This window comes from Nanorana parkeri, unplaced genomic scaffold (genome assembly GCF_000935625.1).
Source record: "Nanorana parkeri isolate BGI_ZX_2015 unplaced genomic scaffold, ASM93562v1 scaffold256, whole genome shotgun sequence".
In the NCBI taxonomy this organism is placed as follows: Eukaryota; Metazoa; Chordata; class Amphibia; order Anura; family Dicroglossidae; genus Nanorana; species Nanorana parkeri.
In genome coordinates this window covers 1369255-1386412 of record NW_017306524.1, presented here as the reverse complement: position 1 = coordinate 1386412, position 17158 = coordinate 1369255, and the positions used below count along the sequence as shown (strand labels likewise).

At 37.4% G+C, this 17158-nt stretch overlaps 1 protein-coding gene across 7 annotated transcripts in view; it reads left to right on the top strand.

Moving 5' to 3' along the window:
- Positions 1-17158, top strand: part of SLC24A2 (solute carrier family 24 member 2) — a 133605-nt gene that overhangs the window by 103304 nt on the left and 13143 nt on the right. For all 7 annotated transcript variants that reach the window (XM_018556873.1, XM_018556872.1, XM_018556874.1 and 4 more), the window contains 3 exons: positions 5564-5662; positions 9186-9304; positions 16560-16703. In XM_018556873.1, the coding sequence (XP_018412375.1) occupies positions 5564-5662; positions 9186-9304; positions 16560-16703 (362 nt within the window). The remainder of the gene's footprint in view (positions 1-5563; positions 5663-9185; positions 9305-16559; positions 16704-17158) is intronic.

Below are 17158 nucleotides of genomic sequence, written 5' to 3'. Positions count from 1 at the left end.
CTGCAGGGCATTGGTGCTGCTGGCCTGAGGTCTGCAGGGCATTGGTGCTGCTGGCCTGAGGTCTGCAGGGCATTGGTGCTGCTGGCCTGAGGTCTGCAGGGCATTGGTGCTGCTGGCCTGAGGTCTGCAGGGCATTGGTGCTTCTGGCCTGAGGTCTGCAGGGCATTGGTGCTGCTCTGAGGTCAGCTGACAGTAACATCCTACAGGCCAGAGATTGCACAACTGAACCATGAAATAAAGACACAGGGATCACACTAAAAAGTCCAGTTTACTTTTCAGCAAATGTAAATATGAACATGTTTTGTGTGTGCACCAGTTATTCAATTTTTTCCCCTTATAGTTGTGCTGCTACTGGAGAGGTAAACACATTAAAATAATTAGTGAGTTTAACTTACTATTAGCAGTACAGCCATGAGTGAAAAAATGTACCTGTAACTAACACTAAAGCGTGCTATTGTTCACTGGCACTCGGTTGTACCATGGTTTCAAAAATGGCACTTGGTGTGTAAAAGGTTGCTGACCCCTGATCTATGTTTATAACAGAGATTGTGGAAAATAATGAAGAGTTCTCTCAATAATTGCTCAGTACACCGCAGCTTTTTCCACTTGCAGTCAATAGTTGAACAGATATATTTATCATTTCTGCCACCTATGGGATAAAAGCTTAGTGCACCAGGGGAACACTGACACTACATTTTTTACAGAAAAATCCAGCATGCTTTGCCTTGTTGAGTTGTACAAAGGTAATTTCTTCTTTCTTCCATGCCCTGGAACAAGCATGATCACAATTTCTGACTTCACTCTGACTTTCTAATCTGCATACTTTTTCCAGGTCAGTGCAATTAAAAAGTATTGAAGTCATTAACTCATGATCACAGCGAGGGAATACATATTTTTAGAAAGAAGCAATGAGTGTTAGCTCCTGCATATCTTTTAGTGAGGATGAGTGATTGATTTCAAAAGTGTGGTGTGTAGCAGTTTTATTAGTGTCTCTTTCCCATACGTATATAACAAGGAGAGACTGATCTCTGTTTATATCTATGGTGAGATGATTCAGCTATATGGCAGGAAGACACATTGGCCCTGAATTATCAATTGGATATATCAATTGGACAGCGGCAGCTAAAATAGCCAAAAGTGCACATAAGGCATGCTAAAAAAAAAAAGGCTTCTCGGTCAAAATCAGTGCATGTCATTTTAGCTACTGCACCTTGCTGATCTTAGTAGAGCACTTGGTAGTTAAAGTTAAGTCAGTTGAAAAAATGAACATTTCCATTGAGTTCCTTTACAGGATTGCCTGATGAACCCCACTGTACCCACCCAATATTTAAACACTTGCTCTGCCTATACATTTGGAAAGTAACTATGGATATATGTGCAGTTAACCAGTGTAAGGTGATTAGTGTGCTGCTTATTTGTGGTGTGGTTGGATACATATTGAAAAATAAATATTTTAACTTAAACAAGCATATACAGGTGAAACTCGAATAATTAGAATATCGTGCAAAGTTCATTTATTTCACTAATGCAACTTAAAAGGTGAAACTAATATATGAGATAGACTCATTACATGCAAAGCAAGATAATTCAAGCTGTGATTTGTCATAATTGTGATGATTATGGCTTACAGCTCATACAAAATCCCAAGAACCCCAAATCCACAACCTCAAAAAAGTAGATTATTACATGCAATCAATAAAACAAGGTTTGTACATAGAACAATATTGGACCTCTGAAAAGTACAAGCATGCATATGTACTACTACTCAGTACTTGGTTTGGGCCCCTTTTGCAGCACTTACTGCAATTACTTTTGCACAATATTCTAATTATTCGAGTTTCACCTGTATATTCTTATGTACTCTTATGGGTCTATTGATAAATATTTTCACCCAAAATTCACACAACTGTGCCCCTGAGTGTTTCCTATTTGGACTGTATTTCATCTTAATTTGGACATCTTCTTTTTAATTTGTTGTACATTGTTCCTGTATGTTGTTGTAATTAATTTCATAGTTAATAAGAATATTACTTGTAAGATGTTTAATTAAAGAGTTTGGCTTTTGTCTGTGAAATGCAAAATGTCTAAATTTGGTTAGTTTACACAGATAGCTCATTAGCTCAGTGAGGCTGTATTTAGTAAAGCTATTCAATTATGTTCAAAGGAAACTCCTATTTTATAAATTCCTCTACACAGGATTGAGTTTTCAAAGTGAACACAGGTTCACTTGACTGGGCTAAAAATATAAACATTTGGGTTTGTTACACACAATTGCTCTATCTGCATAGTATTGGAGAGGACTTATTTTGGGCCACAAACCAGAAACATATCTTTCTACATGGATGTGTGTTATCTGATGTTCTTCTGTACTGGAAATGGTGCTACCTTCTAGGACAGCCACTTACCAAGTGAAAGACGTATCAGGATGAGATACTCAAACGATCGCCACCATCACACTATGGGTACAGTCATGCGACTTTGTTTTCATTGTGCTGTGCTAACAATAAAATGTGGGAAGGAGGGCGAGTTACTGATTGGGATGTCCCACAGTACCCTGAATCTCACATAATCACAAAAATAAAGTAAATGACTAGACCAATCGCTAACCCTAATATTATTCCAGAGTTATAAGATAAAGAAGGAGATAAAACTTAAATGGTTGTATAACTAATAGCACTCATTGGCCCCACTTTACTCTAGCTATCCTTAAATAGCTGCAGATTGTACATTGCAATACATTTAGTAGCAAACAAAACTTTTAAATAAAATTTTGGCATTTATCTTAATGGCTATATATCTCCGCATTAAAATAAATGCATTGCAATGTGTGTTTATATACAGTATGAGTCACTTTAATACAGTAGATGTTAAAATAGAAAATACGTTTGTTTCTCAAGACAATATCGGAAGGAGGGTGATGTACAGAGTGGGATGTCCCACAGTATACTAAATCTCACATACAGTAATAGACTAAGCCTTAATCTTTTCAGATCTTTCTCTAAAGCCTCTGTGATAGTATCTTATGGTTATCTTTAAGTTCACAGACTGTGCTCGTTGGACTCATTTAGAGCTCATGCTTCATGGCGCCTGAGGTTCAAGTGGTATTCTAATCTTAACTTTCATGGAAAGACAGGATAGAAAGGTTCCTGTATTTAACTTCCCTATCAACTATATCTCTCCACATTTCCATATGCAGCTTGCTTTTCCTAGGCTTTATGCTCTTTTCTTTCAGCCTCCAACACCTTTAGGGGTTCCTCCCATGAAGGAAGATTCCATGTGCTTAAGCCCAAGGCCTAGGAGACACCGACTAAGCGGACATGCTCACTGAGCAAAAGCCCAAGAGGGAGCATACAGAATAGGACGTGGATCAGATATTTAATAGTTCTCCCAGCATGGCTAAACATGATAATTCTTTTTACTGTAAACATAATACATGTGGTAACAGCAGTATATGAAAATAGTTGCTATGATAAACAGCTTTGTGTATTGTAGTTTTGTTTTTGGTACTGTGTTCATGGAACACTGGTTATAATGGTAATCTCAAAACAATGTTTTCAGCACCTTTCTTGGCTTTGTGGCCTATTTGATGCCTCACAATCTTTTCCCCGTGCTCCTCAAAATTCTGCACTGTGCTGTCTGGACAGGGGCACCATGGGTTAAAATAGTTTCAATGTAAAGCCTATCTGTCACATGTCAGTCTATTGGTTTTTATTAAAGTACATGGAAATTGTGGTGCACATGTACAGGTAAGGCTGTGAGCAGGAGTTTGGAGGCACAACAGGTAGGTATAAACTGTTGGAAAAAAGGAAATTGAGTCTTTTTATGTGGCAGTAACTAATTATGATACTGAAGTGATGCATATACTGCATATACTGTATATTGCTTTTTTTGTGGGGTGGGTGGCTGGGTTGGCTGAGAAAAATTGTAGTGACTTATCCAATGCCAATGGCTTATAACTTTGATTCTATCATTTGATCAATGTGAGAAGTGCTTTACCACAAACTGAACACTTATGGCCAATTAAATGTAACAATGTGCATGACTATAGTTTACAATTATTTTTACATTACATTTACATTTAATTATTTATATATCATTTATCAAAAGGCTGGCAAAGGAACAAAATGGAGTCAATCTAAGGGTCACCATATATGTTACAACCTGGATTTGTTTGGATAAGCCAGCTCCCTCACTATAAAAAGTTGGGTTCCCAGGAGCTATATTGAGAATGTACTTAACTGTGATAGCGAAAGCATAGGGAGTGCTTCTGATAAAGTGCATAGGGACAGATTAGTGTAGGGTTTGTAGACACTGGCCTCTTCAGTAGATGTAACGTTACTGAATGCCTACAGCTTCTTTACAGCCTCTCCACATGTACTACATCCATAGCAGGCTGTATGTGTTTATTCATAGGGGCATATTTCCTATTTGCTGTCTACAATTTATTTTATTGTAGCCTGTCCACATGCACTTCACTGATAACTGGCCGCATGTGTTTTTCATAGGGCATATTTCCTAATTGTTGCTGACTACATTCTTTTTAAAGTGTAATATTCCTGGACAATGTGCATTAGCACAAAAGTGTATCTTGTGCCTTGAGAAGGCATGTGACAGGTTGATTTACAGGCAGAATATTGTGGAAGTATTGTTGCATTCGATAACACAAAGTGGCCAAACAAGGACCTTTATATTAGTACCACTAGATAGGCAAAACTATTATTGAAGATTTGAATACATGTAGCCTTGCAGCAAGAGTCTCCTTGCATGGAGTCTGTATGTTTGGCAATGGATTTGCACTAGGTTCCTTCTTTAGTCCAAAAAGATAGTGACTGTTATGTAGATTGCACTTAAATAAGTCTTATACAGTATTCACACTCCTGAATATGAGTGTGGTAGTGGTATTGGGTAAGCAGCTCTTTTGGGGACAGTATGATAATAGACCATTGTCCTTTGTAAAACTCTGCAAAATATATTGGTGCTGTATACAACATGAATAACTATAAATAAGCTGTTGCCTAAGACATCCCAGAGGGATGTTCCAAAAGTGTTCAAGTTCGTTCTATGTAGTAAGTTAGTCCAGTGTTCCCCAAAGTGTAGGACATTTACCACAGTAGCACGCACCCTCAGTGTAGGGTTAATGGTTTCTGTGCAGAACTGCATTGAAGGATAAACTACTACTAGCAAATGCAGAGACTAACTACTCCTTAGCCATATCATGACCTGGAAAAATGCGAACCTTCACAGACACAAGCACTCAAAAAAATCAAATTAAAGCCATGTTATCTGGCACTGCTTATTTGTTTATTGTGCATTTTCCATTTCTCACTCATGTAGTATTTGGCAGTCTTCTCACACTTGTAACTTGCTTTGTCATTTTCCTTGGCATGAAGTTATGTGCATTGCAGTGATAAAGGCTGACTGTAAATTCAATATTAATGCCTACAGATTATTAATCTGTACAGTTAAGCAAACACTTTTTTTTATTTGTTTGCTTTGTGATTTCCTGTGTAGTGTTGTGAAATGTATTCATCCCTAATTCTATTATTCTGTTTAATATTTTAAGGAAAGTTCAAAGAGAAGGCTTCAATCCTGAATAAAATGGCAAAAATGAAGTGCCAGGTAGAGGACAGTGAAAGATTAAATGGAGCTGCCAACTGTATAGGTGAGTGTGTATATCAGTTATCATATCTCATTAGAGATCACAAGCTGATATAGACAAGCTGTTATGGTGTAGAGAGCAAAAGTCTCAAAACTAGGAGTAAGAACAAGGAAGGCATCAGGGTTCCTTCTACATGTGCATTCTGCTTTCTACAATTTCTACAAGAGCAGACAGCTTTTAGCAGTTTGGGATCTCTTATGATTGCATGCGTGCATTGCAGCATAGAAATCACAATTTTAACCTGTTGGTTAAGATATTAAATCAAACAGGTATTTTTAGCAGATGCCTTATATCTTGTCCTCGCTCCTTGTCTGCAGATACAGAGTAGGCTGTAGACAAACTGAATGTACACAGAGCAATTTTTATACTGGTCTGGTCCTGTGACAACAGCTATCAATTTACAGGGAAAACAAAAATAAAAGGTAAAAAGTTGAAAGAGCTAATGTATTGAAAGAGCTAATGTGTTCAAACAAATTGAGCTATCCTTAGAGTATACTCAGTTTTTTTTAAGACTTCTATTCTTTTTTAACCATTTTTGCTGCCAGGACCTTTTTTCCACACATGTTAAAATGCACATTTTAGGCCTGAAATTTGCTTAAAGCACACCAGAAATATATATTTTCTGAAAGCAGAGACACTGGGGAATAAAATGATGACACCTGCAATTTTTTATCAAATCCAAATTTTTAGTTCAAAAAATCAATTTTAGTGCACACAAACACAACAAGATACACAATGTTTTGGTAAAATATAAAAGATGAGGTTGCATCGAGTAAATAGATACCAAACATGTTGAGTCTCAAAAATTGTGCATGACCTGACATGGAGAAAAACTAAGTTACCCCAATTTCCATAGGCGATGCTTTAAAAGCCCTTTTCAGGTCATCATCTTAAAGTTAACTATGAATAACGGTCCTCACTCTGGTGTGCTTGCCGATACCCAACATGTGTGGCTCAATCATTGTTTTCTTATGTAGATTCAACCAACTCTTTTTAGGAGACATCAGGGGTCTATTAGATATAGCACAGGTCATGCTTGATCAACTTCTTCCCCACCTTACTGTGGCTTGGGAATAAAAGCTCATAAACCAGAAGTGAAAAAAATTATTGTCGCTTCTGGGTTCATTCACCAAAGGGGAGACTCGTGAACATATTTACATACACTTTCCCTGCTGATACCCACCATGCCCATTTCAGGCTCGCAGGAAGGGCAGCAAAGCCTTACATAGGAGGGGGGTCAGGCAGGGGGCAGGACCTGCGGTGGGGTGTAGAAGGGATCAGATTTGTTAAAAAAATGGATGTAAAAAATAACTTCTACTTAAATGAAACCAGTTGGCTGAGGAAGTGTTAACACAATCCCGGGTGCTATATCATCCAGGAGCCTTTTTACAGCATCTTGTTGCCACAGGCATAGTACTTATGCCTGTAGCAGTAAAAGGGTTAAAAAGACTATAGGGGAGTATTTGTTAAACTGTTATACACAATCAAGAGCGGAAAAAAAAGTGAAAGTTCACCTAACTTAGTAAATAATGTCAAGATGTGTTCTGTTAAAGGACCCATCATATGCAAGCAAAAATATTTTTTTAAAGCCAAGCTACATCTTGGACAGTCTGGTCAAAGTTTGACGGTTTTTGACTAGAATGAGGCAAGGCAAGCTAAGCACCACTTATGCAAATTAACTCAAAAGGAAAATGACTCCACAAAGTTGTATTGAGGTCATGTATAAAACATTTTCAACTTTTGAAAAATTGTTGACAGCACAGATATAACTCCCGAATGGAGTATTACATTCATATATTATTCAGTGTATTTTTCAATGCTAGAATGTGGGCTTAAAATTGTTCTGTGAGGTACAGCATTATTGGTCATTTAGTAGCAGCATAGCAAATACATTTCTAAGTGATTACAGCACTGTGCCATTAATGTCTGCATTTTATGTCTTTTCCTGAAGGATAGTGCTCTATGGTCATAATAGAAGCAGATACATTTATGCATGGAAATTGGCTGTTTAATCAATGCTTCAGGACAGTCACAGGCCTTATCTAGATTATTTCTTATTTTATGTAAATTGCTTAGGAAATGCTAATATGGCATACATACTTATCAAATATTTAAAGTAAACATTTTACCTGCAATAGAGGTAAACAGTATGTAGGGTTAGCCTACATTTTTGGAAATGCAGGATTGGCAATTTACTACAAACAAACGATATAAAGAAAACACTTTCCAAAAGGGATCAAGTCCAAAAGAGTTATGATGACAAATGTAAAAGTAAACATAATTACACACACACATACATATATACTGTATATATACATGCAATCTATAGATAGAACATGTAAAAAAAATAAAAACTAATTGACCAATGTTAGCTATAAAGCAACTATTTTTACTGTAGATAAAAAGTGCACACAATTTGTCCTCGTTAAAATGACAGTAAAAAATGTTTTTATGACAAAGCATGGTAAAAATAATTTACAAATAAATTGTATTTTTTGAGCATTTTTTTAAATGTGTTACTAAAATAATTAAGGGATAAAACAATAAAAAACTAAAAAAAGTAAAATGTTAATGGTAAAAACAAAAATAGAAAAAATAAATATCAGCAGCAAAATAAAACAAAAAAGCGGAAAGAAAAGTAGGAAGGAATTAATTATGGCTGATTAAGTTAAGTAAGGATTAATAACGGGTTAAATAGGAACACTGTTTGTTTTAATTTTTTTAATTTTAAAATAGCTTTTTGATTTGCTATAAGTGCACCAGAATAATTACAATGTAGCAAAATACCATTGCTAAATTCTAGACACTGTTTTGTGAGTGCCAATTTGCACAGTGGCAGACAACAGATGCTCTTGTAAAACAAAACAAGTCCCAGCAGTCAAAATGACAGCCAGGTTTTGCCAGCAAATGCGTCCGGGGAGCTGCGGTGGAAGTGGAAGGAGAAGGGTGTACCACACACCACCAAAGTATTTAGACGACATTTTTAGGGCATTTGTGATATATCCAAAGTCCACAACTGGTCAAAAAATCTAACATTATATTTAAAATATAAGCGATGCGCTAACTGTTGGCGCTATATAAAGCCTGTATAATAATAATAAAAGCTAATGCATCCCTCAGAAAGCAATAAAAGTGTACCTAACGTAATTTTAGGCAATATACAGCAAGCAAACTAGAAAAACAAGTGTCATTTTACCCACTTCCTGTGAGCCCAAGGCATAAAGGACCCATCCTGGGCTTTCAAGAGAATGCAGCAAGGAAAATAAAATTTTCATTAAACCTGTTGTTAATGTTAATATAATGATGGGGCTATCAGATGTTTTAATGGCAGGCAGTACATAGACATGAAATAGTACTATAAAGGCTGGGCATATCCTTGTTTATCTAGGCACTATATCAGCTGCAGACAAGCAAGTGTGTATGTCTGTGATCTAAGGTATGCCCTATTAAAAAGTGCCCCTTGCTCTGTTTCCTGCTCTTACTTTTTTTTAACGTATTTATTGCTGTTCCTTTATTCTCATTACAGACAAAGTTGATCTTCCAAACAGTGCTAATGTTGAAGTGGAAGTGACACCACCTAAAGAATCTGATGATCCAATTCAAAATGGGAATGTGTCCCACAACATAGAAGCCGCAGAAACACAGGTCATACATTTATATTTTTTTGTAATAATTTACTGCAGGCTGAGCACTGTACGCAACATAGAGCAGTTGCCAGTAATACAAAAATGGTTTAAAGCCAAAACTCAAGCCAAAACATGTTTTGTGTTTGGATAGAATGGGAAATGGTTATAGCTGCTGACAGGTTTTTACTGCTGTCTGTGGCTCAGTTTGGAAGATTCAGCCTCATGTTTATTCACTGTGACACCAGGACAAAAAATGCAGGGAACTAGAGTCACTGGGATAGGAAGAGATAGATAACAATATTATCCTGACAGAAGTTCCAACCCACCCTACTTAAAAAAAGTGTTTTTGTTAATCTTTGTGTCCTCATTGAGGTGATTCTGCCCCTCTTTCTCCCTGCCACTGGAACAAGAAGTGAAAAGAAATCTTCCCAATGGGAACACAGACAGCAATAAAAACCTGACAGTATCTAACACCTCCCCAAAAAACCCAAAACAAAAATAAATATTTAGCTGGAGTTGAATTTTCAATCGAACCTCCATCCTAATTATTATTTTTTTCAATAGAAAAAAAGAGTTAACATTGCTTTATTTCTGTCATTTTTTTATTACTGTCTGTTACCCAATTTTAAAGATTTACCTTCACTTTTCGCCACTTGTAATACCAATACATGAAATGTTGGTGGAAAATCAACAGGGTTATTCACAAAAGGGTGAAGAGTTTGGAGAAGGCAGGAGAAGTGAACAATCTAGGACAACATAGCTGAACATTTTTTTTTAATTGTCATTTTCTATTACAGCGTAAGGCATTGCCTAGATGCCCACAAATGTCAACCCAGTTGTGCTACAATTTTTTTAAAATGCTGTGAGATTTAGCTTCCAGTGGTAGCGCATTAAGGACACTTCCACTCGCTTTCCACTTTTTAAGGACTTCTTTTGCCACTTTTATTAACACAAAAGTCTACACCGGTTTTCCCTTGCAGGGGTTTTCAAACATAAAGCACAGTTTTTTTTTCTTTATCTAAAATAACTCTTTCAAAGTCTCACCAACTTTAGGTTGTCTGTTTCCCGAACGCCTTTCCCACACAGGCTGTATCCAAACCGCCTGCCACACAGGCTGTTTCTTGTCCTCTTGCCACACAGGCTGCTTTTCACCACACAGGTGACACATTCCTCAGTCCGCCAGACACAGACTGGTTCCAGGGTGGGGCCCTCCTGACTCCTGCACAGAGACCTTCTCTGTCTCCCAGGTGGAACACCGAACATTATCCAGCATTCTCTTCATAAGGGCTGTGCACAGGTGCACAACCACTTGCTGCTGGTCACTACTAAAGTCCGGACCCAGGAATGGAGATTCCATCCCTCCCAATGCTCTTTGAAATCACCCAGTTCCAGGAACCAGAGACAAATCTGGAAAACCTGGGAAGAACTGCAAAGCCGGCTCTTTCCCAGTAAACGTTTGTGCTTTCTGGAACTGGTCAGCACCACTGGCTGAGAGTCCTGGGTGACTAAATTGCCAAAAGACACCATGGCATTGCCACGCACTGCCACGATGCCTAGGGACACTGTACATGTCATGTCCTTCTTCAATGAACATTCTATGTACTCCTAAAAAGACTTGTAAGTGTATTACCTATATGGGCAGAATAAATTCTGTGATTCCAATGAGGGAGAGAAAGAATGTTTGATAAATTAATTTCTTAGGTGCTCATTAATTATGTATTGATTTGCCCTTGTGGCCTATGGTATATAAGATTAAAAGTATACAGGGGGGTGCATTTATAAACCATTTGCACAGCAAACAGCTCTGCAAATGAAATTTGTCGCACATTATGGCCACTAGATGAATCCAAGGAGGAGAGACAATTCATATGCCCCTTGGCTTCATCTAGTGGCCTTATTGCACAGCAAATCTCTTCTTCAGAGCTGTTCCCTATGTACATTCACCGCTTAGAACCAGGATAGAAGACAGAATGTTTATTGAACAAGGAAGTGACAAGCACAGTGTCCCTATGTTTTTTGAAGAATTTTTATAACTGTAGCACAACTGGATCCAAAAATGTATGGTGTGCAGGCTATGCCTAAGTCTTTATTGGAAAATAAGAGATTAAAAAATGTGTGTTTCCAAGAAACATACTGGATTTTTCCTCTGCAGACACTGACACCTAATGGTTTAAACAAGGAACTAGAAACCAGCACTATCTTCTAAACATTTTACTCTTTTAATAGTGAGCATTAGTTAGATAGTAGAACATTACAGGAGGACCTGGATAAAATATGGAAGTGGGCAACCATATGGCAGATGAGGTTTAATGTCGATAAATGTAAAGTAATGCACTTTGGGGTTAAAAATAGGCAAAAGGAATACACATTAATGGGTACTCCTCTTGGGAAGTCAGAAATGGAAAAGGATTTGGGAGTCATAGTAGACCACTGATTGAACAATAGCTTGCAATGCCAGGCTGCTGCAAACAAAGCAAGCAGAGTTCTGGCTTGTATTCAAAAGGGAATTTACTGTAGAGACAAATCTATAATTTTATCACTTTATGGATTGCTAGTTCGACCTCATCTGGAGTAGAGTCCAGAGAAGGGCAACCAAACTAATTAAGGGGATGGAGGGCCAAAGCTATGAGACAAGGATACTAAATTTTAAAATGTTCACGCTAGAAGTGAGGAGATTAAGGGGGGATATGATTTTGATGTACAAGATGCTCAATCGGGATAGCAACATCAGCAATAAACTTTTTACCGTAAACTCCATAACCAGACTAGAGGCCACCACCTAAAACTGGTGGAGAAAAGATTTCAGCACAAGTGTCGAAGGGGCTTCTTTACAGTTAGAGCGGTTAGGTTCTGGAACCCACTGTCGCAAGCAGTGATTTAAGCTGGGAGTGTTGAATCTTTTAAAAAGCACTTGTATGATTTCCTCAGAGACGGTAACATTCAGGGGTACATGTACTCTTAAGAACAAGAACACACAGGGAATCATGCACATGCATAGACATGCAGAGTCACATGCATACACGCAATGGGTTGAACTTGATGGACCTGTGTCTTTATTCAACCTCAAATACTATGTAACTATGTAGCACAGTATTTCTAGTATTGAATATCGTTTAGGGTAATAATATTTCCCCCTATTCTAGCTATAGTTTTTTTAATAGGATTTTTTTGAGTAAGGGTATTTGGAGAAGGTATCTCAATTCTCGCTACATACAGTATATAGGATCATATAATCCTAAATATAAAATTGTGTGTGTATATAATATATACTGTATATATATATATTGTATATACATAAAACAGAAAAAAATATATATATACTTTCTTGCTTTAATGTACAATAATCTTACCATTCCTTTTTTGCTTATAAGATTTATGTATTATGAATTTCATATATTATATTTTAACTCCTATCTTGAAGAACCTTTGTGAACAGGATATCGGAGTTTTAGATATACGTAATAAAATGCTATGAATTTTGAATTTTAATAGCCCCACCTTTAAATACAGCATTACCTGCACCAATGGTATTAATTTGCTGTTAGAAGTTAAACGAATAGAAGTTTGTTAGTTTGGAAGATCATTGCCCTAATAGTACAATCAATGAATGGATATTCAACTAATTCCAGCATGATCTGTCACTGGATTTATGAAGGGGAATGTCCCTAAAATGCAACAGACCAAGAGCGCACCTAACAGCGGACAAAGCTGACAGTAGTGGCATCACGTGTGCCAAAACAGGAAGCGTTGGAGTAGTGTGTGTCATGAAAATGCTGGAACTGACCTCCCTCTTCCCATCCTGATCCCAACAGCAGTGGCCATGAGCAGCTGTTGCAGGCCCCAACCTGTACCTCTAACACACTCTCTGTACAAGACTGTCATTGTACATTCAATACTTTGACTTTACATTAAACCAGATTAAAGATTTACTGCTGTACGCTGTGCACTCTGCTGTGTTTGCTTTGTTTCCCAGTTAATATATTGCCTTAGCCATAGCCATTGTCTTGTTGCAAAGTTGCCTTTGCAGCAGCTTTGAGTATTTTTGCTTCAACAAGTACTATTAACTAACGTTCTCCGGTTGCTAATGTTGTCAGGGTGGTACACCAAATAAACATGTGAACGCACCTATTGGACATTGAAGCTGATTTACTAAATGAATTGAAAATCTTCACATAATAAATTGTGTAATTATTCACTTCAATTATTCAATCAGTGGAAAAGCATACCTGTTTACTTATTTCATCTGGACATGGCTGTATAGCTGAAGTGAATATTTACACTTCAATAAATCAGCCCAACTGTATATAATGATATACAATCAAACAGTGGGGCCTTTGGACATGTATTATTTTTGCACTCCATTTTCCATCTCATCTATAAGTGTCTTTGAGCTATGAGGACCTGCACCATAGATGAGGCAAATAAACAGACACCACACCCGATAGACTCCACATTATAAGTGTCTTTGTATGAATCATGTAAGGAACAGATTCAACAACCATTCTGTTTGACTATAAAATAATGCTGACCCTGCCACTGTAGCTTAAAAGGAGGTAACTATAAAATGTAACTACAAAAAATGTTGCATTATCATAAACATCAAATCCTGAACCTATTGGTAGTTTTAATAATATGTTCCATGTGGTCTATCGTAATGTAAACAACGCCTATCGGTAAAATAATTGTTGGGGGAGAGAGAGAGATTGTAATTGTCTGTGATAGTTTTAGTAGAATTGCCTCTTGTCACAATAGTCACAGGGGGCTCCTGAAATAGGTCAAGCCTTGGCTCAACACCATAGTTATGCTTTTCCAAGCCTTGAAATAATGCTGTGAAATGTGTCTACATTATTATTTAATAGCTGAGCTGGAGACATCCCAATTTAGCCATTTCCAGTTATCTCAAAGATTTCTTCTAACTAGAAGGATGTTCTTTATATCTACTGACAAAAGGTGGGAGTTGTCCCAGGGTTAAAGAGACAGAAAAGAGCACATTTGGCATTATGCTAGTGTCTAAAATGCAGCTTTAGTGAATAAAGTGGTCATATTTTTTTATTCCAATTCTTAATGCTAATCACATAGGTGCCTGCTTTCAAGAAAACCCATACTAAAAAAAAAATATGAAGTCTGCCATTGCTTACCTTTCTTTCTGAAAATAGTACACGATTGGCTGTAATGCTAATCTAATGGTTTTATTGCTTCCTAAATCACTGACTAGGCGGCAAATATAAAATAAAGACATTTTAACCTATATCATTGATTTAGAAAATACTGAAGTCAGGGAATCAATATGACTGCCCCTAGCATTTTCAAAAGAAGGTTATGAATGCCAACCTTCGTATTTCTCTTCTCCTTTAATGATGAGACAGTGAGGGGGACAAAGAATTGTATAACAGACAGGCTAGTCATGTCAAATAAAGTACGGTACAAAGATTATAACATTATTAATACATATTTGTAAAATGTTTCTCTTTATTGTTCTGTAAATACTTAATAAAATGTAAAACTCCTGCTATGTACACATAATTATGGTTTTTTTAAAGGAAGTCAGAGCTATTGTTCTGTAAAGATACACATATTGTCAAGTAGTGGTGTAAAAATACCCAAAATATCTGTCTATAGTGTAAAGGTAAACATAATATCAATCCATAGTGTAAAAATACCCATAATATCAGTCTATAGTGTACAGATAAGCATAATATCCATCTGCAGTGTAAAGATAAGCATAATATCAATCTATAGTGTAAAAATACCCATAATATCAGTCTATAGTGTACAGATAAGCATAATATCCATCTGCAGTGTAAAGATAAGCATAATATCAATCTATAGTGTAAAAATACCCATAATATCAGTCTATAGTGTACAGATAAGCATAATATCCATCTGCAGTGTAAAGATAAGCATAATATCAATCTATAGTGTAAAAATACCCATCATATCAGTCTGCAGTGTAAAAACACCCATATTATCAGCCCATAGTGTAACAATACCCCTAATATTAGTCTGCAGTATAAAGATACCTATAATATTGGTCTGTAGTGTAAAAACACCCAAAATATGAGTCCGTAGTGCAAAACTACCCTTAATATCAGTCTGTAGTGTAAAGATACCCATAATAACAGTCTGCAGTGTAACAAAACCCATGATATCACTCCGTATTGTAAAAAATACCCATAATATCAGCTTGTAACTTCAACAACTGGGTATTTGAAGACAATATGACACATAAATAAACAATTCATAAATACTTTTCGTCCTACAGACAGGGCTGGTGCAAGGATTTTTTCCTACACAGGCAAAGGTCCATTTTTTTTAAAAAAGATTAGAAAAAAAAAAATTTTATCACTTTTTTCTTTTTTTAATTTTAATTTTTTTACTTTTTTAAATATCTTTTTATCTGTATATCTTTTACTTTTTATCATTTTTATTATTATTTTTTACTTGTTTTTTATAAAAAAATTTAATGTAATTTTATTTTTTTTCACTTAACTTTATTGCTATCACACAGGAGCTAACAAGCCCCTGTGTAATAGCATATGAAGGTGACAGGTTCTCTTTATTGAACCTGTCACCTCCAATACAGGAGTTCTAGCACAGCACTGTACTAGAATTTCTGTGACAGCTGAGAGGAAGGGCTGCGAGTGCACCTCTCCCCTCACAGTCTCCTGAGAGGATCTCCGGCGGCAAGAAGAGAAAGGTAGCTGGCGGGGGGGGGAAGGCCCGGAGCGCCAAACGCCTCACCTCATCAAAAGGATCCCTGCCATTGCTCTGCTCTGCTCGGCTCTTCATATCGGCGCTGAGATGCGGCTCTGTTCACACCTCTCTGCGCTCCCTCTATCTCCTCCTGGCTGCTCTGAAGCTGCAGCGGCTGGGAGGAGAGAGGGAGCGCAGAGAGGTGTGATCACCGCCGCGGCGACCTTCTTAAAGGGGCGACCTCCCAGTCGCATCTTTCCGCCCCCCCACCGGCGCCCTCAGGCAGATGCTTGACCTGCCTATATGGTAGTGCCGGCTCTGCCTACTGACGCTTATGGCAGTACTCCTAAATTGGGGAAGCAATAGAGTATCTTTTAAAATAATCTGAGCCAAAGAATTGCCATTTCCTCCAGATGCTGTGTGCAACTGTCTCCAGTACCAAATAAAGCCTCCGGTCCTCAGAATCTGGGAACTGTGATCTGTTATTATGGACATTTTCTAACAATCTGTGTTGAAAAGTTAATATTGTCATTACATTTCTTATTCTGCTGTAACAATAGTTCATCCATTTTTTTATTCAGGGCACGGCTGCAAATATGATCGAGGAAGGAGACCAACCACTAAGCTTAGCATGGCCCACCAATCAGCGTAAGCGGGCTGTGTATCTTGCTGTGCTGCCAATTATTTTCCCTTTATGGATCACATTACCTGATGTCCGCAATGATGTAAGTACTGTTTCCCACAACAATTTTTTTTTTCTTGCTAAGAAACATAGGAACTGCTCTGTAGGTGTATATGACATTATCACGTATGGTGCTTCCATCCAGTTTCTTTACTTCAGAGCTGAGTACTTTCATGGTGTCTGGCACCCGCCTTCAACAACTATAGTCAGTATTTGTCTCATGATATATGGCAGGGGTAGCCAAACTTTAGCCCTGCAGCTGTGGTAAAACTACAAATCCAATTAGGCATTGCAAGACTCTGACAGCCACAGACATGACTGCCCAAGACAGATGCATGATGGGATTTCTCCACAGCTGGAGGGTCAAAGTTTGGATACCACTGATATACTGTATGGTGATATAGTACACTTCAACAAATCAAGGTTTCATGTGTCATGGTGACACTCCAGAATTGGATACGCCTTATTTTGTACTTTGATGTAGTTCATGCCATACAA